This window comes from Vespula vulgaris, chromosome 3 (genome assembly GCF_905475345.1).
Source record: "Vespula vulgaris chromosome 3, iyVesVulg1.1, whole genome shotgun sequence".
Taxonomy (NCBI): Eukaryota; Metazoa; Arthropoda; class Insecta; order Hymenoptera; family Vespidae; genus Vespula; species Vespula vulgaris.
This window is the reverse complement of record NC_066588.1, coordinates 2,746,023-2,769,639: the sequence shown is the minus strand read 5'-3', so window position 1 is coordinate 2,769,639 and position 23,617 is coordinate 2,746,023. Positions and strand designations below refer to the sequence as shown.

Below are 23,617 nucleotides of genomic sequence, written 5' to 3'. Positions count from 1 at the left end.
TTTTATCACAAGAACTAAGGGTCTCCGTAAACAGCAACCTCCACGCGGTGAGACCTGGGCAATCGATATTACTTGCGATGTAATGTGTATCGATGTTATTGTAATACAACGCAAGTACTATTGAGCTAATTGGCTGTATTCTCTCTTTTCTTTTTTGATAATAATATAACCTAACATGATATTAACTTTCATCAAAACAATTTAGTAATTGATTTTTAATTACTATAAAAATTTTGTTTCTGTTGATAATATAGGGCGTGATAAAAATTATAACGAAATTTCATAAATAATCGGATTATGGACAAATATTGTCATTGTTGAAATAATTATCTTGGTTTTTAATATCGAAAAAGATATAATAATCTATAACAAGATCCATTACTTGAAAATCAAGTAAAATTGAAACGATAGAAATATAAGATATGTCATTTATGATTACAAATATTTTGTAAAAAAAGAAAATTCTTTTTTAAATATCCTTACTAATTTAGTTCTTTTTTTTTCATAATACGATTTATTTTATCGACAGTCTATAAATCTTAAGGAAAGTTCAGAAGAAATTTCGTATAGCTAGACGGCGTTTCTTCGTCGTCAGCTGTAATAATCTAACGTAGAGGGGGAAACAGGCGATGTTGACATGCGATAAAATCAATCTAATTAATAGTTAGTAATTATTTTATCACACTTAATACCAAACTATATCAAATAAATCGATTGTTATTTCCATTGTTTATTTCTAGTTAACGAATTATGGCTGACAAAGAGAAAAAATATAAAAATATTTTGTTACACGGTTGCTTCGAACAGAACTTGTCCGACCTATTGCGTTCAACATGGCGGTATATTAGTTGGTTGGTTCTCGAAAAGTCTCGCTTATCATGTATTTTGTCGGCTTCTCGTGCACTTCTTCATTTGTCTTTTGCAGAGATTGCAAGATCGGTAAGGGCGTCCTCTATTAAATGCAGAAAAACTAAATTATTATGAAAAGAAACGCGTGTCCGAGGAAGCTGAAAGTCGATTAGGTGACGAGCGACTATACTCGAGCTCGATTGATTTAGCAGTTATTTTTCCTATTATCTATATTTTCTTCAAATAAAAAGGGAATAGACACACCTTTTTAATCCTCGGTGAACAGTTTTCGAAACGTTTGATATGATAAGATATAATTCGACAGATCGATGCAGTTCGAGAAAGATTTACAAAAATCATCTACTTCAGAAGTTTCTTTGAAGAAAGTTACAATTTGCGAACAGTGAAAATACGAACATTTTGACATAGCATGTCATATGTTTACACGAGCATTTAAGATATTAAAGTTTTTAAACTTTTATAATGCTCTGAAAAAAGGAACAATTTGATAAGAAAAAGCCAATTTATTTGGGGAATATTCTTTGTTCATGACACATGCAACTGTATCATAAATAAGTAAAGGGAAAGCAAAGGAATAAATCCTGTAACAACAAATCAGCAAACATATTTGTAACTACTATAAGAGAAATAAATAATCGTAGAAGTCAAATATATTGTCCCTAGACGTGACAAACATAAGTTCCACGAGACTGCTCTTATAGTTAATAATATTTAAATACATACAGTGTTGATATAATCAATCATTGTGTTCTTAGAATAAAGAAACATAATTTTCGTGTTTTTAAATATTCTAGAAAGAATAATCGAGTTTGAGAATAGTAATTCTCTTTATAGATCGTATAGGTATTATTAACTAATTTATAAATAATGGCTGAAACACAAAGAATGACTGTTTATGGAAGGCATCCCCCATGTGCTAGTGGAACTAGATTGGAAGAACGTCGAGCTAGGCGGTAAATAAATTTATTTTTTACGCTTATCGTTTGTTCATTTGTTATATAGAAATTATGAAATTGATATATTTATTATGTTATATAGGTTAGCTTTACGATTAGAAAGAAACAGAAAACCAGATAAACCTGAAGATTTTGTATGTTACGAATCAAGTGATGATGAAAGTGAAACTATCACAGAAGGAAGACAGTTTTTAAGAACATCTTTTAATTTTGTGGACTACGTACGTGCACGAGAAACCAATACTAAGGAAGTACGAAAAATTAATCAGGAGTATGGCTCGAGACATATACTGACACATGACCTATTCAAAGAATACTCAGTTAGCTTAAATAACATGAATAAAGTATTTTGTTCGCAATGGTTGAGCGATAGACAAGTTGTGTTTGGTACAAAATGTAATAAACTAATGGTTTATGATGTAGCAACACAGAAATTAGATAGTATACCTTCTCTTTATGGAAGGCAATTAAATCCAGGTGGAGGTTTTCCTGTTGATCAGCAATGTGGTATACATTCTGTTCAAATTAATCCTTCTAGGTAATCATCTAAACTTAATTAATATTTTCAATATTAGTATATGTTGCTATTACTTGTCTGTACCAGGTCGTTGCGTCTGTTCTGTTAGCATAACATTCTTATAGGACTCTTCTGTCTACTGGAGCCAGAAACAGCAATGAAATAGCAATATATAGATTGCCAACTTTGGATCCTGTTTGCGTCGGAGAATCTGGTCACAGAGATTGGGTTTTTGATATGTGTTGGCTAGATGATGAATTTTTAGTGTCTGGCTCTAGAGATACAAAAATGGCTTTATGGCGGATTGATAGTGATCTTGCTGAAGCACCTGATAAAGCAGTTATGATTAGACACAGGTTGATTGAAAATATTATATAAAAGAAAATAGTTTATTGGTATGAAAAACGTTTTTAATTTCTGGTAATACTATTCATTAATTTCTTTTATCTGTTTGGTAGATTAATTCAACCTTTATGCGTGAAAGAATGTAGATCAGCTCAGAAGGTTCGAGCACTTGCTTTTAATAAAGCATATAATGAGATAGCTGCACTATCTTTAAACAGTTTCATACATATCTGGTCTGCTGATACTTTTAAACAAAAAATATCGCGAAAACTACCAGCTTGTCAAGAAAATGTTTGCTTAGCTGTACAGGATGACGGTGTTTATGCGGTTGGTTGTCGTTCTTATACCTTATTATTAGATGCGAGAACTTTACAGCCAATTAAAAAGATACCCTCAAGGTAAAGTATGATAACTTAACGATAAATATTTTAGGATGTATATTGCACATTAACCAAATTGGGTTTCTTTTTTTTTTTTGAACAGATATAGTGGCTGTGGTATTCGATCGGCTAGTTTTCAAGGGTCGGTTTTAACAATTGGAACAGGACTTGGGATGCTTATGTTCTATGATGTCAGAGCTCAAAAGTATCTTGAATCATCTATCAATTCTAATAGGACTGTCGTATTGAAGGCCTCAAAAGGATATGTGGTGAGTTTGTGAATACTTTTGCTTAATTACTTAATGACAAAACACACCTTATAATAATATCTTTTATTTGGGGGCATTAGTTTCCAGATGAAGAATATATAGATGGTTTCCAAAATGTTAAATATACACCAGCTATTTATACCCATTGTTATGATGCATCAGGTACACGATTATTTACTGCCGGTGGACCACTCCCCGCAAACTTGTATGGAAATTATGCAGGATTGTGGCAATGAAAATATGTGGATTTAATGAAATAAACTAGATTATCATTCGACTTTACCAATATAAAATAAATATGACAAATTTCATATTTATACACGGTGGGTGCATTATAATATCAGGATATTGAAATAAAATGGGAAGATAAGTGAGGGAAATGAAAAGGAGATGACTGATTCTTGAAGCTTTCTTCTGTCATATGTATTATGCGTAATTGGATAAATATCTTCATACTCGCTTATCTACTCATACATTTTATCAAGTAAACAAGATTTTATTAATATAGTTAGGAATATATCTGAACGCAATGTCCTTATAGACCTTTATTAATGTTGTTTGTACTGCAATTGGCTGAGATATTATACTGTAAGCACTTATTATACTGCACTAGCTCTTTATTAAACTAAAGTAAAATTATAATCTATCGATTTTTCAACGTGCAGCTAGATAACAAGTAATTTAGGCCTGGATTGGTCATATTTGCTCCTATTGTATGACTATTGATGAGTAACATGAAGTTGATCATTCGAAACGCGATACGAAGAAACATCCAAACATTCGCACATCCTTTTGCACAATAATAAATGCCGAATGTTCCTACGCATCGATCATGATATAGTCAACTTCAAACTTCTCATTATACTAGCTCAAAGTAATACCTTAAGGGGGGGGGGGGGATAGATTTTGATTCTATGAGTAATACAAGTTTAGATTAAAAAAGCATGTGTTTTGTATTGTATATAAAGACAAAATTAAAATCACGATTATAAGTTAAATATTTATTAATTTTTGTCATATATTGATATTATATATGTTCATTGATATACAAATGGAAACTTATATCTATAGTATTTGTCAACGAATAATATGACAATGAATATATGTATAAAATTTTAGGTACAATTAATTCGGCTAAAACCTCAATGTTGGCCTTAAAGTAATACATACAATGAAGTTTTGTTACAAAAACAGATATGTCAGTGTAATTGTACTTATTGCATCTCTAATGCTAATTACAGACCAATAATTATTATTTCCATGATATAAATCTTTAGATTCTCTCTCTTTCTCTCTTATACTTGTCTTATAAAATAAGCTTGAGAACTATTACTCCATATTTATATGTAATATGATTTAATTGATACACACCAGAGTAATAAAATCTTTTCCATATGCTGAGTATATCTTATGTAATCTTAGTAAGTTTATCATCAATTAAGCAAATTGATTTTTTACCACATAATGAAAATAATTTATATTGCATAAATGTCAACATAATGGTATACACATGCTATAAATTAAGTTTCAATTCTGTTTTCACGTTAGCATTATTGACAAAATATATATTAAAAAACAAACGCTTTATTATTATTATTATTATTTTTATTATTATTATTATTATTTCTTTTTACGTAATTTATATATTTTTACCTTTAATACCTTTTTGTTTAAGAAAAAACGAGTTGATTTTATCCATTTATGTAAATTTACGGTAACGAGCAATTATATTCGCTGACGTTTTGTTAAATCTATTTTAGTCGTAAGAATTATGTTTCTTTAAATTGTTTAATTATTATTTCGTACGATAAAAAATTTTCTTTTCATGCATTTATGAGAATAAAAAATCGAAATGTATGTGATCATCGTATATATGATATTGTAATACAGCAAATACGAAACGCGTTTTTGTGAATATGATTTTAAACGTGAAGTACTTACGCAGTACAAAACTGTTTTCCACCTTTCGATCGTAGTGTATATAACTGACGACAGGTATAAACAAAATACGAATTACAAATATGATAACGAAATATCGTCCCCACTATGCGCCTATTCATTGGTGTATAAGCTTCTGTAAGTTATATATTCTATTATCTTCCACTAAAAATCGAATTAATGTGTGATAGAAATTTTTGTATATAATAGGAATAGTACATCTATTAAAAAGCAAGAAAAAAATCATGTGCCAGATATTACTTTTCTAAAAATGGGCTTATAGAAAAGTATTTGTTAATTGTACAAACTTTTTATATCTGTTTGTTTCTTATCAATTACTTATACAAATAGCTAAAACGTATTTAAACAATCATTAGCTGAATATTATTTGCGATAGAATACATAACATACAAAATATAATAACAGTAGAAAGAAGATCATTAATTCATATCTTGAATTTTGAAACGTGCGATAGAGAATACGATGGCGTATATAACTAGAATAGAAAATATAGTATTTAATCTGAAAAATATAAATAAAAACAAATAAGAATAATAAAGAAATTAGAATTTTCCAGTACGTTTATCTAAGAAATTATTAACAAAATTCTGCTATAACTAATCTATTTATTTGTTGATATTATTAGCAATGTAAAGTGTTAGTACTTCAATGTTTAATTAGAATTAGGTTAAGGAAATTTGGAAAATATATTAAAATACGTAGCGCCTGGTAGTACTTAGATCAGATCGAATTTCAATAGATAGTAAATAATAGCAATCCAGATCTCACTATGTGGAAATTGCTGCATCTGAAGACCCACGGGATGACGGTAACTCTGATCTAAAATTCGTGATATCGGGGTGATATGTCATTTTAATAAAGAATTTAGATTCCCAACGCTATCTGGAGGAGGGTCAATCCCTGCTTACGAATAATAGAACCGTTGCAACATCGGAAACTTTAATACCACTATTAAGCACGACCGTTCGTGCTTTCCGAATTTCGAACAATAAAAAGAAGTTGACGATAGTCTATTTAATGGTATCCGCGAACACCCACACTTGTGTCCATCAATGCGCGCGCAGATGTTCTTTCTATCCTATCCGGAAGAAAGGAGACATACTCTCTCTCTCTGCATATAATACGAAAAGATTCTATAAGCTCCCGTGTAAAAATTTAATCTCACGATATCGAACTAGCGCGGATATAGCGAATCCTCGCCGCCTGATCAGTCAATCGCAGATAAATCCATCTTTAGATGATTCAACTAGAGAAGAAGAAGAGAACGAAAAGAAAAAAAGGAGAGAAGAAAAAGATGAGAAAAAAGAAAAGAATAGTGAGAGAAGAAATTTATTAGGATAGCGAAGAAATATAGAGAGAAAAAAGAAGTGGTGGAGAAAGAGGGAAAAAATTATTAGAGAAAAAAATCAGTAGAGAAAGAAAAGAAGAGAAGTAGGAAAATGATAAAGAAGAGAAGAAAAGAAAGCTGAAATGCGCACGCGCGTGAGAACGATAGAACTTAAAACGAGGGGTGGACATCTCGAAGATCGCTCCACCCGTGCAAAACCAGAGTACCGAAATCGAGCTCGATTTTTCCCTACTGAAGAAAGGAGACCCGCCCAAGGCCCCTCCCAAGGGCTCACATCCAAGGGCCCCTCCCAAGGATTCTATACAAGAGTTCTGCACAATACTGGGAGAAAGCAGCCCGCCCAAAAACCCACACCCAATAGTTCCACCCAAAAAAAACTAGATTAATTAATCTAAAATAATTGTTTAAAGTTATTATAAATTATTATAAGATTATACGCGTCAATAAATAGAGATGAAAATAAATGAAATTATAAATTATTATAAACTTATCTATATCGAAAGAGTGAATTTCGATGTTTATTCGTTGGAATGCAAAAGAAAATTATACCGATAATTATCAAAGTTCGCGGAAAGTTCGTTTGTGTTGATATTAAACGAACGCAACAATCGCAACAATCGATTTCAAAATTTAATTCTATTGAAATATTAAATTTTAATATTTTGTGTTTAACGCGTGTTACAAACCGTGTAATGTTATATATATATATATATATATGTGTGTGTGTGTGTATTAGAAAAATAATTAGAAAATTAGAAAAATTATAAATTATTACAATTTGGCCGTACGGAAAGAGTGATCTTCGATGTTTACTCGTCGGAATGCAAAAGAAAACTAAATCGATAATAATCAAAGTTCTTCTACTTATAAACCAATTTAAACAATTACTCGTATCGATTCATCTTCGATATGAATGAGAGAAAAATTTACTTACTACTTCAGAAGTTCTGCGATGGCTGTAAAACACTCATCCGCGATTTAGGTCGAAATTGAGTGTGGATGATTTGTAGGTGGTTGAAAAAGAGGTAGGTCGACATCGAAGTTGGTTGAGATCCTCTTCAAGTGATGCACTCACTTTAATTCGCGGTAGTTATTTATTAACGAACGGTCGCTGAATTTAATTCACGGGACTTTACTGTCTTTTATTAATAAAGCCTGTGCGACTCTTAAAAAAGAAAAAAACTTTGCGAACACTGATTTTAACGACTATATTGCACGCAGTCGATTCAAATATACTTGCTTTTTAAATTCAGCGAAACGCAACGAACAAACAATGCTTCTACTTTACGATTCTTTTTCTTTATTTAATGATACAACACTCGATTCCTTTGTTGCTTTGCTCATGATTGTAACGAAGGGCTGAAACAGAAAAATAAAAGGAGAATTATCAGTATCATTGTTGTAATAAGAAATTGTTGAAAATATTGAAGAAATGATTGATATTTACTTTGAATATATGTTGATCCTTGGACGATGAATATTCTGTCTCAGATTCATAGAGAAAATTTCGATGTTTACCCATCAGAATGTAAAAGAAAACTGACTTGATAACTATCAAAGTCACTAAGGCGTTCGTTTTTATTGACATTATAAGTAAGCAACGACTTTGAATTCAAAATTAGATGTATTGAGTTATTAAATATTTTAATATTATTTTATTTTTAATGCATATTACGAGTTACGTAATGTTTAAATAATTTTGAAATTGTATAATGTGTAATATAGTATAAAAATATCACACCTGTGGTTTTTCCATAATATTAATTAATAACTTAGTTATAGGATAATAAGTTAGAAAAACTTACATACATTATATTAAATATTAAATTAATTACTAAAGAGATCAATCTTTATATGATTTAAATATTAATAGTTTGTTATAAAACAATTTATGTTCGTACTCGAAAAATAAATTGTAGCTTCTTATGTCAGTAATATTTTTTAATAATTTAATTGATTTTGATAAAATCGTTTTATTAAACCTTTAATATGTTTATGTAATCTATTTCTGCTTCTTAATATAGATACGTAACGATTGGCGTGTTATCTGTTAACATTTACTCTCAGGAATTTATTTTGAAAAGATTCAGAGATGTTTCATACGATGTGCATGCTGCACTGTACTCCTGAATTACGAATCTAGATACTCGGCATCTGCTAAACGTTTCTTATAAGATATTGACATTTCTAATGTATAAAATATAAATGGGAATAAATGGCTGAACACGTATCTCTTTATTTTTAGTATATAATCATTATTCGTCCAAAGCTCATTAAAAATGAGCTCACTTAAATGAATTACGATAGCTTCTTCGTGTGAGCGTTGCGAAATGCATTTCCTTGCTTTTGGAATGGAACAGAAAATCTGACCATCAGTTTACGCAGGCAGAACAAAAGCAAACAAGCAGGCAATCGTTTCTACTTCATAGAAACAAAACACATACCACTCAAGCATTTATATGAAAATCAGTAGTGGGGGTACCAGTTTCTTATCTTTTGCCGTAAAGTTCAAGAGGCGCCACCATACGGAACTTTCTTCGATGAAAAATATCTAAAACAAAGTTTACGCCACAGCAAGTACAGATGGAATTTTTGATCAATTTTGATGAACAAGATTTCATTTTAAAAACGAAGGATTATGCGAGGATATGACTTTATCGAATTTTTGAATATGCTTTTTTTTTTTCTTTAAAAAAAGAAAAAAAAATCGCATCAACAAATTGTATTTCTTTCGAGAACGGTTCACGCAATAGAAAAAAATAAAATATTGTAAACATTCATAAAAGCCACGTCCTCGTTTAAATATTCGTCTTTTAAAAATAAGACCTTCTTCGTCTATTTCGGTCAAGAATTACGCCTGTAATCATTGTTAGTGTAAACTATTATAAGACCAGAGTTTACGAAACAGCATTAAGAAAATAAACGAAATCTCTTTGCGAGAAAGATCGCGTGACACACGTGAAAGATAATACGTTATCGTTGTATTTCTTTTTGATTTAGTTTTATAATCTGAACTTTAAAACGTTTTATTGAATAATTCATTTTTGTACCGTTAAATATCTGTTTTGTTACGTTAAAGGTTATAGTAAAGGTTACCACAATAATAACAAAAGAAAAAGGTTTCGCATTTATAAATAATTTATTGACCATTGGTACATTTCGCTATATAGATAATCGTCATAAATAACGTGTAAAGAGAGGAGGTGTATATTGTATATAAAATGCGTATCCTTGCTATCGAAATTTTTCGATAAGATATACACATTATAATATTATTTTTGAAATGTACACATAAGTAATGTGTATTTTGTTAAATTAAGATATGTGATGATTATCATTTATAAAATGTCTATCGCGTGAATATATTTTTTTGTTTTTTTTTTCGTTTTGTTTTTTTTTTAAATGTGCATTACGTGTGAGACTCCATTAAATTCCAAGGATCTCTTTTGAACATTCGTCAAGACCGTCGAAATTCGAACTTCTGCAGCAGGTGTTAATTATTTATTAATAATTCCTAGCAATTAGGCGCACGAATAAATATAATTTGTTTACACAATATATGTCGACATTCTTAAATTAAGCAGAGTATTGAACGATTATTGCATAAATCAATAGATACGTTCATCGATCGTGTAGCTAGTGATATTCACGTATATTATATGTAGATATATATATCTTACATATGTATACGGAAAATGTGTATCGTTTTTCCTTTAGTTGTTGCGTTAAAGAAAATCGGCTACCGTGCGTACGTATGTTCGTGCGTAAATTCTAAGAAAATGTCGTTAAAAAGATCGACGCACGTGTATGGGTAGAGCGAACACGTAAGAAAATTTCTAATGAACCCTCTTTGACGGTTCTATGCAAAGATCGAACGAAAACCGATCCAATCGATCGTCGTCTTCTCTTGATATTTCATTAATATCGATCGAGCACAATGCAATCTACAAAAAGTCAAAGATGTCCAGCATCTAAGGCTTTGTTTATATCACTGACTAGCATGCCAAGAATTGGTCTGTGTTCGGAATCTTGCCTAAACACTGAATCTAAAAATTCAGGATTTCTTAGAAAATCGAAGACCTGATCACATCGATCCTGAGACTTGTCCGTCAAGTGAGGCTTTATCAGACCTTGTATCGCTGATCGACAACGCTCGAGGGATCGAGTTAAGTACGCTTTGTCGAAACTGAATTCGAGTTCGTAGAAGGAGACCACAGCCATCGCTACTGCTCTCAGAGCTGTCCTGATCTCAACAAGTTTTGCATCATCCGTTGGACCGAGTTGTTGATTACGTTGCAACAGCCCAACCTGTGTATTAAAAGAGTGAACGGCGAGTCTACAGAAGAGAAGCCACACTAGATATATTGCATTAATCATTTGCGTTGGAATTAATTGACAGGAGTTGCAAACGAGTTTTTCTTCTTTTTTATCTCATTTTGCAATCTGACGAAGAACTACGAATTAAATAATAAATAGGAAATAGTCATCTCTTTTTATGGTATGTTCGCATATCAACATTAAATTTACTGATCGCTGTCATTTATTCCAAGGCAAATATTTAACCCTTTATAACGGCATGTAACTTTGAATTTACATATATATTAATATATCCGTATTCTTTTTTTTTAATTTATTTCGTTCTTTTTTTCTCTACAAAATTATTTGTAATTCATATTCGAACGTTAATCTTTACTAAATATAAGTTATACTCAGTATAGTACAGTTATACTACACGTTTCATCATATCATTTATTTGCAAACATTATATACTCAATATATTATATCCTTTTTGTAAACACGAAAAACACACGCACATTCATACAAAATTGAGTTATAGAGGGTTAATTTCAACGAAATGAAAAAGTTATACCTTGATGGATAATTTAACAATATTCTTAAGAACTTTTTCCGGTTGTTTTTTATCCAGAGATGGATTATTCTTCGTCGCCCTTTCCATCAGCTTGTAAAGATTGTCCAAGAGTGAAGTGGTCGCGTCATCTATTAAAAGGGACCTTCCAGCACCAGTAGAGACCACTCGTCCCAATAGCTTCTTCTGAGCACGAAGACCCAAGTCTCGAGCACGACTTCCGGTGCCTCCGGCAGGATAAGTTCCACCACCACCGATTGTAGCTGCCGACTGCATCACTGCGATATATTTAAGTAATATTTAATGAAGATTTCGCGATGCGTATACACATATGTTTTAAAAACGTAGGAAACACTTGCCATTAAGTTCCGTGAAGATGTCATTAACGTCTCACAATCCAACTTGCAAAAGAAATCGAGTTGGAAGAACGACAATGAACGGTCAAGTACACACCCTTCCGGTTGTGGACACAATTTTAACAATCAAGAGATCTACTCATTAAAAAAATGAAGTACTTTCTAATTTGTATTACATATATATTGTCATAGGAAATGCAATCATAAAATTGTAAATAAATAATATGTTTATTAAAACAAAAAGTTATTATCACGCGAAAGAAATTGGATTAATTTTATTGTAAGTTTATCTTCGAAGTTATATTTGAAAATTGTTAGTACAATTACAAATCGTTCTATCCATCTCGATTTCTTGCAGGATACCAAATTATAATGAATGCCGGAGTCGATAAGATGAACTTACCATCAAACATTGGTAAACCGCAGTTTCCTCTTGACGATAACGGGATTGGAAATTAAATAAAAAAAAAGCCAGTGGACTGTGAACGTTGGTCGAACTCAGATAAATTTAACTAAAATATAATATATGAGAAAATAATTAATGTGATGTGAAATGTAAAATATAAGCCATATGTATTCGAGGAAAAATAAGATGTTCGATCAAGGAAGTAAAATGAAATTATTCAAATTTGTGACAATTGTACGAACAATTAAAATAATCGATCGATAAAAATATTTGAAGTGCAAACATTGAACATTTCTAAATGGAATTAGGAAGTGGAGCAAATAAAAAAAAAAAAAAAGAAAAAAGAAAGAAAAAAAATAATAGGATAGATAGAATTTACGTTAAAGTTCGAGACGCAGTATAGAGAATGCGCGTTAAATAGATCCCATCTAATGTATGGAGGAAGTAGCTGTATACCTTGATTGCAGTCGGTTACAGCTACGAGATGGTAGAGTAACCAGCTCTGTAATTCCATTACGGCCGTGCCCCACGCCACCTAAAAGACATAGAGCTTTTCTAAGCAATTATGAAGCATGTAACGAGTAAAGTCAATGCTCTCGGAAACCACGAGGTACTTTATAAAACGATGTAATGCAACGAACGAACGAACGAACGAACGAACTAACTAACTAACGAACGTACGAACGTATCTGTGTATACATGTATGTATTTGTACGTATATTGTGTATTATAGAGAAGAAACATACACGATAGACGAATACACATGTATACATACATACATACATAAACACGTGTTCTCCGTGTTTACTGCTTTTAATCGGCGGTCAGACTAATTTACTAATCGGCTCCAAGCCTCGAATAACGATTTAGAATTATTCTTGTAAAATTCTCAGTTATATTTCCTTCTTCAATAGATTTTTCGTAATAAAAATTCTAACAATAATAGTATTCGATCAAATTTCATATCGGAAACTTCAGCGTTAGATTTCAAAGAAAAATCTCGTTAGAGAGTCAATACGAAAGTCTCGCTTGGGAGTTTGCAATAGGATCTAACGCGAGTTCTACGATATTCCGATTTTATTTAAAGCAGGACGAAAAGTTTTGAATACTCGCAAGGATTTGAAAAAGGATTGTAAAGAAGAACTATTATTAGATTGATTTATCCCAAAGTGAAAAGATCCTGTAACAAATGTTGGGAAGGGACAAAATGTTATTTTCTCTTTTTTTATAATTTTCTTCTCTCTCTCTCTCTCTCTCTCTTTTCGTAATGTGTTTGCGTAAACGTGACACGATCGCTAAAAAGAGAAAAAGAAGAAAGAAAAAAGAACCATTAATCGTATAAGTATAATCAGTATCGCTCCCGATAGTTCTCTCAATTTTTTTCTTTGTTTGTTCGTTCATATGTTTATTTCTTTTCTTCTTTCTCTAAAATACTTTTCTCGCATTCATCGTTTCTTTCTTTCGCAATTTCTTAAGTGCTCAACGATGTTCTCCGAGACACATTTCTCATCCCTTCGATAAAATTCGTATCATAGATAACAACCAGGGGTGGACAAGTAGCTGCGTCCCTATCGCGCTCTATTCGCTCCTCCTCTTAGAGAGTGAAAGAGAAAGAGAGAGAGAGAGAGAGAGGGAGAAGAGGGGAAGGAGAAAGATAGATAGAAAGAGATAGAGAGAGTGAGGTGAATGCGACTAGGTATAAGACTATAAGGCACACGGAGAGGAGCCTTTGGCAGTTGGATCGATTTGCAAGGAGCGTCAAGGCGAACCAGAGACTCTCATTCGACGTTTGAAGAGGTTATCATAAAGGATCGTGAACCGTGGATCTTGAAAAAATCAAATCGAGGAAATCGATATGTTAAAAAATTGCAATTCTCTTATAATTCGTTACTTTCTTTCTTTTTCCTTTTATACGGTGTCCACTAATCAGAACAAGAAAGAGAGAAAAAGAGAGAAAAAAGGGAGCGAGAGCGAAAGCGAGAGAAAGAGAGAGAGAGAGAGAGAGAGAGAGAGAGAGAGAAAAGGAACGAATAAAAAATAAAAAGAGGAGAGAGAGAGAGAGACGGATAAATAAAAGTAAAAGAACAGAGAACCGTCACGTTACGGAATCTTCCACGATCAATGCTTTCCTTCTGTAAATTAATGAGTCGGCTTTCACGGAATGTGAACACCGATTCTATCTCTATCTCTATCTCTATATCTATCTCTCTATGTCTCTCTCTCTCTTTCTATTCTTCACATTTCGAATTTTATGCGCACGAGATAGGCTCGCAGCGATAACAAGGACTAGTCGATCAGGAACACGGATGGTGGCCTATGATCGATCGGCAAACTTTTCTTCTCTCTCCCTCTTTCTTTCTCTCTCTTTTTCCATTTCATTTCTTTCCCTCCCCTTCCCTTCCATCTCTCTCTCTCTCTCTTTCTCTCTCACCCCTTCTTTGTTACTTCTCTTCTTTCACGAATCAGCAAAGACGACGCAGATGGTCGCAAAGAACTCGTACCACCATCACTTACTATCTTACTACCGCTCCCGTTTTATCCAACCACTTGCACCCAGTCTCCCATTCAAAAACGTTCTCATTCACTCTATCAAGATGACAGCGATCGTACGTTATCTGTCCTTTTTTCTTCCCTCTCTCTTTCTCTCTCTCTCTCTATATATATATATCTGTCTATGTCTTTCTTTTTCTCTGACATTTGTCTCTAACGAAAGAAAGAAGATTATTTTTTACTGAAACTCGTGAAACTTATAGGAATTTTTCTCATTTCGTTTTTTTTTCTCCCTCTTTTTATCCCTTTTCATATAATCCACGAGCGAGCACTCTAATCCGAGATTAGAACTGGTCTATCATTCAACAGGAGATTATTTTTATATTTTTCTTTTGTTTTCTTTCCCTGTATTTTTCTAATATCTTTCGTAATCATCGATTGGTCTATTTCCCTTATCTATTGAATGAATTTAGGCTAATATTATATTGATATTTTTTTCCTTTTGTTCTTTTTTTTTTTCTTTTAATAGAAATACAATAGAAATTATCGTATATCATTTTTGTTTTGAGGTAAAAGTCATTTGGTTCGTTATCGTATGCGTTAATAAAACGTTAAACATTTTTTCGATAAGGATGGCCAGACGCTAATGTACTTGTTTCGTATCGTTTATGAGTTATGACAATGAGTCAGATGTTAAAACGCGTCATGTCATTTAACATTCTACATTATTCTAACACGTAATATGTGTGCATGTGTGTGCATATCTACATATATAGCACAAACATATTTCTCCAACGAAACAACTTTGTAATAATAATACTGTATAGTAGGAAACCGATAATACGATTAGAAGCTCTCACTACTGTGTGTATGTAATATGTATTTATATATATATATATATATGTATATATATATGTATATATATATGTATATATATATGTATATATATATATATGTATTGTTGTATATATATAGAATACAGGAAACACATTGAGATTGCTTTGCCGCATACTAGTTGGAATGTTTTACGTGCACGTCGTTTATCAAATTATTGAGACGTGTAGGTACGTTGCAACGTGGAGAAAGTCCATCGCAAGGTCGATGAGCGAATTATTTGATTTAAAGCGAGCGTGCACGTATTCCAGAAACGTGAAGAGACTCGTGAATCGAAGACAAGGACGATGTGCGGGCGACGAATATGATAGTCGTCATTTCTAAAATTAAAACTATCCTTATCATTCGCCTCATTATATTTTTATGTCGTAACAACGACAATTTTCTAACACCTGTAAACAATTTAATGTCTAAGAGAAAACTGTTTGTCCTCCATTTTCTAAGCTTCTCGAAGGAGCAATTATAGAATCTTGAAAAAACGAGACGATAATTTCCAACACGTGTACAACATTTTTACGTATAATAGAGGGCTGTTTCGTCATCGAATTCCTAAGCTTCTCAAAGGAGTTACCGAATCTTGAAAAAAATGAGACGATAATTTCTAACACGTGTACGACATTCTTACATATAATAGAAGACTGTTTCGTGCTTGAATTTCTAAGTTTCTCAAAGGAGGAGTAGTTATCGAATCTTTGAAAAAAATGATACAATAATTTCTAACACGTGTACAAAATTTTTACGTATAATAGAAGACTGTTTCGTGTTCGAATTTCTAAACTTCTCAAAATAGAATTTATCGAATCTTGGAAAAATGATACGATAATTTCTAACACGTGTACAACACTTTTACGTATAATAAAGGACTGTTTCCGCCACAAATTTTTAAGCTACTCAAAGGTAGAGTTATCGACGAGTTATCGAATCTTGAAAAAATGATACGATAATATTTAACATGTGTACAAATTGAACCTGTCAAAGAGGATTATTCGTGTTCAAGCTTTTAAGAGCAGCTATCGAATCTTGAAAAAAAAAAGAAGAAGAAGAAAGAAAAGAGTGAAGGGACAGGAAGGATATTTATCTTCTATAATGTTGGCTTATATACGCCAGCCCATTTGTAGCTTTATCGTAAAATTCTACCCTAAAGCTATAAAAACAAAAAAAAAAAGAAAAGAAGAAAAGAAAATAAACCAGGATACGTGTATGTAACTACATTGTTATAAAAACGAGAGCTACGAAGAAATATTCGACACGAAGAGAGACTTTTAGACTTTCTTGAACATTATCTCGAACTTAACGACTCCCGAAGTTAAAGAAATTTTCTGGATTCGAGTGGAGAAAAGATTTTTTGCCATCTCGAGTGAAGATAATAAGATGAAGAGCAATTCATTTCGAGAAGACAACGTATAACTACAGTAAACTACGATTTATGTGATGAAATAAGACAAGCTTTACGAGAGGATGTAATTGCATTTGGAGTTTTACTTCGAGTCAACGTCTTACGTACCGTACGTACATACGTATGAACATATATATGTAGATATGTACACACATATATATATACATATACACATACGATCAATTGCAGGGAGCAACTTGAAACATCTTGAGGATTTCATTGGATAAGTTCGGAGCGAGTAAGCAAGCAACCAAGCAACCCTCCCCAAGTTCGCTTTTTCTTGGCCGCCCTTGGTACTTTTTCTTTTTCACTCTCCCCAAGATGCAGCTGTTACTCATCGACAGCTGTGCAACTGGCAGAAACCCCTCCTCGTTAAAACGAGCATCTTTCTCGCTGATGCCTACCACCTGCCTTATCGAAAACCCGCCAAAACTTTGTCTGTATACTTTATGATCGTTTATGTAACTACGTATATATATAGGTAATATATTTATTATATATATATATATATATGTATAGATAAATAGATAGTATATATATATATATATGTACTATGTTATATTATACTATAATAGTATATATAGATAAATGTATTATATTGTATTAATAATTTATAATATAGTATTATATAATACTATATTATAGTACTATATATATATATCGAATAAAAACATACACGCACATATATTTTTTTCGAAACCTCAAATAGAAAAGGAACTCTAAACACGTGGTGTACGCGAGATTATTAACGTCCACAAAAGGGTCACTCGATGCTCCCTTAAATACGACTTTTGAGACGTCGTTCGTCCCCTTGGATAAAGGTATATTCCGCGTATACGGTGGCAGTTTTAAGAGCATGAGGGTTTATACCTCGTTCTCGAAAAAGACCGAGAGAGAAAGAGAGAGACACGTGTTCGTAGATCTCGCTTTCACGAGCACAACGCGCATACCGATGTTGTAACTTCGAAACCCCTAGAGAAAGAGATAAAAAGAGATAGATAGAACGAGAGAGAGAGAGAAAGAGAGAGAGAAAGAGAAAGTGTGAAAGAGAGCAGGAAAGAAAAAGAGAGGGAGAGGGGATGTATTTTCGTACCTTTCATATACGTTTATACATACATGTATATATGCATATATGTATGCATGTACACGTATACGAATACGAAAACATCACCGTGTTTCATCTCTGAAAAGCATTCGTGAATTAAATTTGACGCGCACGCGCACGCAGCGCGCGCGCTCACACCTATAAGGGAGGGAAAAAAAAAATAAAAAGTACCACGGTAATTAGGGCGAATCTTCAGCCGATATATTTATCGTATATATATGTTTACGTACACTCATATATGTTATATGTATAACCATTGGTGTATACATTTTTAAAATTGCTTGAAAGTTAATATCGAACGAATTAATATATGTAATACTAATGTGTACTAATATATGTACATATGTACGTAAATCATATCGATATTAATCGGATAAATTAAACGCATGATAAATGTTAAATATCCTTCGTGTATATATATATATATATATTTTTTCTTTTTTTTTCGCGTGCGTTTGAAATCATTAGATTTATTCATCGAAATAACCAAAAGATCCCGATTGAAATAAATTCGTTCTTCCTTATATAACATCTATCATTTCAAATTAACGATCAATTAATTTATCAAGAATTCTTATAAATAGACTGAGGATATGCGCTCGGTAACAACGTGCAAAATGCAAAACGAAGGAAATTTTGTAGGAGAATGAGAAAAACAGAGAAAAAGAAAAAGAGATAGAAAAGGAAGAGAAGAGCGAGTATGTGTGTAACAGAAAGAGAGAGAAAGAGGGAGAAAGAAAAAAAAAGAGATAGAGAACGCTTGCGCGGTCAATGTTGTTACGAAGCCGTAGTCACTTTACAACGCGCATGCGCACGTATGCAACAGAAACGCGGAGCGAGAGTAAGAACGGATGAAAAAACTGGAACGCTCTTTTTATTTTCTTTTTCTTTCTTTTTTGCTCCTCTATCTATCTATCTCTTTCTTTCTTTCATTCTTTCCTTCCTTCCTTCTTTTTTTTTCTTTTCCTTTCTTTCTTCCTTTTTTTATTTTACCATCGTAATTACATGCGTAGAGCGCGAGAGCGCACACGTCACACAACAGGCTCATTCATTGCACTCGTTTTATTTAAACCACGATATTTTACATTAACGAGTTCTACTCTCTTTCTCTCTTACTCTCTCATCGAATAAAGATTATCCTCATTGATCGTTCTAATAAAATTAGAAAGACTAAGTCTTTTCCTCTTCAATCGTTGATTCATAAGAGCAAATGTATCACGATTATCGTACGACACATATATATGTATATGTATGTACGTATGTATGCATATATATATACATATATATAGTTTTTGGCGGGAATATAAATTATTTAAAAAATTTAAACAATTGTATACTCGAATGGATCGTATAAAAAAATTTCATATTATTCGACGAAAATGTCACGAAAGATTCTGATTTGTAATTCGTTTTAGTTCGACATAGCGATGCAATTGAAACTATTTGTCGGTGTACGTACATGCATACTCGGCCCGTTAAATTGCTCCCATACGTGCGTGTCGTATGTGTCACTGACTAAATAGATAATTAAGCGGACATTCCGGCCTCCGCGTAAAGCTATTTTTCTATGTCACAGACGGTATTTCCTACTCTCGCAAAACGTTAGAACCTTACGATGACGAGAATTGCACGTTATTTGCCACGTGCAATCGATCTATCTGAAGCTGCTTGTTCCTATTTTTTTTTCCTTGTTTTTCTTTTCTTTTTTCATTTTTTTTTCTTTCTTTTTTCTTTTCATTACAGAAAAAATGCACGAATACTGTTTCGACAAACAAGTCTCTTTTTTTTTTATCTGCACGCGATTCATATCTCTCCGCGATATCTTTTTCTCTCTACATTTTTCTTTTTCTTTATTTTATTTTTTTTTCCTTTTCTTTCTTTTTATTCTTATTTCAGATGATCTAGATCTACGATCAATCTTCGTGGAAAGTTTCTTTCTTTTCTTTTTATTTTTCTTTTTCCCTCTTTTAATTTTCATTACAATAATAATTTTTAACGAGATTGAGGCCAATGAGAATTTAATGTAAATTGTTATTAATTAGATATATGTGTAGTCCTTCATCGGTATATTCAACGGAACAGAGAAAACATAAGAGTGTAATTTTAGGTTAATTAATGGAATCAACGAAGCTTATTGTATTTATGACTTTTAAGTAAAGTACGTTGTACTTTACAAATGTGGATTTGTAAAATAGTAATCATTTGAATTCTCAACTACCACTTTGATTTTAGTCGTGATAAAGTTTTCTACTTACGAACATGAGTAATGAACCGTTATGAATACCAAAGTTGTTCTCCTCTCATAAAAAGTAGTAGCTTCGGAGTTGTATGTAGTTACTCGTGTGTACACGATCAAGATTCTAAACAAGTTTACTGATCGAATAATGTTTTGTAGTTCAGAGAATTACTGGGAAAGTGGGATCTTTGTAACAATGAAAAGGGAAACAGCGACTATGAATTCTCGACACAATAATAACCGACGGATGAGTCAACGGTGAATCGACGAAATAATAAAAAAAGTGAACGTTGCGATTTGAATAGTCCCGTAGTGTTCGTTGAGCGAACAACAGTCTTTATGTGTATCTAACATTACCGATATTTCGATCGTTTAAGACGATTTTCAATGAATTAAGTTCAATAGAAAGGTTGACAAAAATTCATTGAAAAATTAAAGGCGAGTCAATTTAAATCTATCGCGCGCACTAACCTCTGATGATGTTTTGGGTCGCAGTCGCGACCCAACACCGACGACGGTTAAAGATTCTTCTCGAGACGCAACGTCCCGTTGGAAAAAAAGCTGCTTAATAACTTCTCTCTCTTTCTCTCTCTCTCTCTTTCTTTCTTTCTTTCTCTCTCTCTTTCTCTCTCTCTCTTTCCTATTTTATATTCAACTTCCTTTTTATTGTATTTCGAAGATCGTATCAAATATCCCACGATTAAGAATCGCGAACGTGGCGCGAAGAACGACGAGGCCACTAACTTTCGACAGGTAGAGTAGAGAAAACGCGTGTCCGATCGACCGTCCTAGGACACGAGCAGATCGCACCACTCGCGCGAACGAACGTCGTCTGTTGTGCTTCGCGAACCTACCCTCGTTACCATGGGGAACTGTCGCCGTGTGATCTGGTAGGGATATAGGAACGATGATATTCTATTACTTCGGATATTCTCGGCTATCTTCGATTACAATAAGTGTTTCGTATCGCGCCACAGTAGATGGCAGGACTAGAAATTTTTGCCGCTGACGTCATTCGAAGATTACCTATGTGATTCTTATCGGTGATTGGTCCTTTCAACCGTTTATCGATAGTTTTATAATTGAAAATCGATCATTTTTAAATAATGGAAAATAAGTTTATCGAAAATGTGTAAAGTTCTTTAATGTAAAACGTCTTTGGGATCATTGAACACTATTATCAAAAAATTTAGAATTCAATGGTAATATAAAAAAGAAAAAATAACCTATTTTACATAATTTATATTACACTTTACTGAAATTCATGTGTGATGTTTCTTTTTTATCAATTTTCTAAATCATCTTTTATATTTATTAATATTGTACTTAAGAATTTTAGTTTTTGTCATTATTTCAAATGAAATATTAAGAAAGTATAATGTTCCAATTAATATAGACAGTAATTGACTATTTTTAGAATAATGTTTCTTCAGCGTACATAACACAGCGGGCACTATATATTTCAATATTCAAATGTAAATATACCATTCGATATATTTTTATCTGTGCGCTTGATATGATAACGAACAGTTCTTTAATTTATATTATCATCACTGTAGTCGCCATGTTTCATGAAGTTTTTGTAAATGTCTATAAGCTCGTTCAGAAATATTGAGAGCTGCATTTAGTGAACTGAGACCAGGCTCTCCCAATAGGCTCAAACCGCATAATCCTACGAACAAAAATAATTATATATACGAGCTTATGTAAGTATCTCTAAGTATCATTATATGTTACCATTATTTTTTAATTTTCTACTAATCGATACATAACATACCTAGATATGTATGTAAAGGATCTGAAGTACAATTATCAAATTTTGCAAATCCACCTACTAATGCATCTTGTGTTCTTAATAGGAATGCTTTATTTGCATCACGATTTGACAATGATCCAACATCAAGAAGTTGTAATGTTGCACCAATCCAGAAACTATAGCAAGTGTCAGATGGTTTCCCTGGTCTACCATGAAAACCACCATCTTGTCTCATTAGGCACCATCGCCTTAGTCTAGTTAAATGTTGCTGAGTTAATACATTATGAAGCTCGTTCATAAGAAATAAACTGGCTATAGCACAAAATGTAGATCCTCCATGAGACTCAAGTCCAGGACCTTGGCCAATTGCTCCATCGTACGACTACAATATATATATATATATATTTATTATAACAGAAGAGTCAAAAATAATAACCTTGATCTATCTTACATTTCAACAAATAGATAAACGCCAACTTACAATGCTTCTTAAAATATAATCGATGGCACTTGCTTTATTTACACCAGACCAATCATCCAAAATTGTAGAAACACAACAAGCGCAATAAAGAAATCTCATATCACTTTCATATCCCATTTCAATAGCTTTAAAGGATCCATCGGGGTTTTGACAGGCACGTACTCCTTCGATAATAGATTTTTTATCCACTCTATCTAAATTATCCCCAACAATTACAAGAGTAACTAATCCTGTATATGTTGTCGCTAAATGACCACATCGATACTTTGAGGCCTCTTTTGGTATTGTTGTAGATGATTGAAAGCCAGAACGTGGTCCAGCTCCTGCAATTTGAAGTCTATAAATCCAATCCACTATACCTGCTTTCATATCATCTCCAATTTCGTCCAAAGAATTTAATACATCTAATCCAGATATAGCAAAATATGCTATGACTGATCTGCTAGAATCTAATTCTGCCAACCTACTTGGCATAACTTGTAATAATCTTTGGAAATATTTAGCATGCTTCTCCTTTGCTATTGCACTTGACATGATTTTTTTTAATTATCTTTCTTATATATCAGACAAAAATCATATCAATTAAATTTGATGTATCAAAAAATTTATCTTTTGAAGTCGTTGTGCGGACGTATGTACATAATTTTATTATTTAATTTCTCTCATATTTTGCTCGTCAGCAATTCTTAAATTTTTTCGATCTATATATTTCCGACATCTTTATATGCAACCACATATTTTAACAGTAGAAATGAATTTATTAAAAATACTTCGCTTAATTAAATACCGTCAATCATGCGTCGCAACACATTAGTATTCGTTGAACTATTCATGACAGCATGCTAACATTTGGGTGCTTTTTAAATATACCTAACATGAAGATACAGCCATAATGAATTTGAACTTTGAATGGCTTCGAATAGAATATCATGATTGGTCCTTGCTTATGTACCATAATAAAATTCATTCAATTGGCAGAATAATCC

The 23,617-nt window shown here is 32.5% G+C and overlaps 3 protein-coding genes across 12 annotated transcripts; 1 reads left to right on the top strand and 2 right to left on the bottom strand.

Moving 5' to 3' along the window:
• The first annotated feature begins 41 nt into the window (after positions 1–41).
• On the top strand, positions 42–4,320 carry LOC127062848 (DDB1- and CUL4-associated factor 12 homolog). 4 transcript variants are annotated; one of them, XM_050991701.1, is made up of 8 exons: positions 42–663; positions 741–851; positions 926–1,823; positions 1,909–2,364; positions 2,469–2,699; positions 2,802–3,086; positions 3,172–3,337; positions 3,418–4,320. In XM_050991701.1, the coding sequence occupies exons 3-8, from the start codon at positions 1,738–1,740 to the stop codon at positions 3,571–3,573; spliced, it is 1,380 nt and encodes a 459-aa protein (XP_050847658.1). In that variant the 5' UTR covers positions 42–663; positions 741–851; positions 926–1,737; the 3' UTR covers positions 3,574–4,320. The 4 variants fall into 4 exon arrangements, with proteins under 4 accessions (XP_050847658.1, XP_050847660.1, XP_050847657.1 ...); XM_050991703.1 differs by having other exon boundaries at positions 741–939; positions 1,175–1,823; XM_050991700.1 differs by having other exon boundaries at positions 741–1,823.
• Positions 4,321–9,764: 5,444 nt separating this feature from the next.
• Positions 9,765–21,236, bottom strand: LOC127062545 (tumor necrosis factor alpha-induced protein 8-like protein). Of its 5 annotated transcripts, none has more exons than XM_050990989.1 (5): positions 20,866–21,233; positions 12,730–12,808; positions 12,271–12,379; positions 11,515–11,789; positions 9,765–10,952 (listed from the first exon to the last, which is right to left on the bottom strand). In XM_050990989.1, exons 3-5 carry the CDS (start codon positions 12,278–12,280, stop codon positions 10,599–10,601), a joined length of 639 nt encoding a protein of 212 aa, XP_050846946.1. In that variant the 5' UTR covers positions 12,281–12,379; positions 12,730–12,808; positions 20,866–21,233; the 3' UTR covers positions 9,765–10,598. The 5 variants fall into 5 exon arrangements, with proteins under 5 accessions (XP_050846946.1, XP_050846947.1, XP_050846945.1 ...); XM_050990990.1 differs by lacking the exon at positions 20,866–21,233 and adding an exon at positions 20,414–20,840; XM_050990988.1 differs by lacking the exon at positions 12,271–12,379 and having other exon boundaries at positions 20,866–21,236.
• Positions 21,237–21,670: 434 nt separating this feature from the next.
• Positions 21,671–23,601, bottom strand: LOC127062543 (geranylgeranyl transferase type-1 subunit beta). 3 transcript variants are annotated; one of them, XM_050990983.1, is made up of 4 exons: positions 23,502–23,601; positions 22,632–22,954; positions 22,172–22,532; positions 21,671–22,066 (listed from the first exon to the last, which is right to left on the bottom strand). In XM_050990983.1, the coding sequence occupies exons 1-4, from the start codon at positions 23,596–23,598 to the stop codon at positions 21,945–21,947; spliced, it is 903 nt and encodes a 300-aa protein (XP_050846940.1). In that variant the 5' UTR covers positions 23,599–23,601; the 3' UTR covers positions 21,671–21,944. The 3 variants fall into 3 exon arrangements, with proteins under 3 accessions (XP_050846940.1, XP_050846941.1, XP_050846939.1); XM_050990984.1 differs by lacking the exon at positions 23,502–23,601 and adding an exon at positions 23,419–23,479; XM_050990982.1 differs by lacking the exon at positions 23,502–23,601 and having other exon boundaries at positions 22,632–23,476.
• Positions 23,602–23,617: the final 16 nt, after the last annotated feature.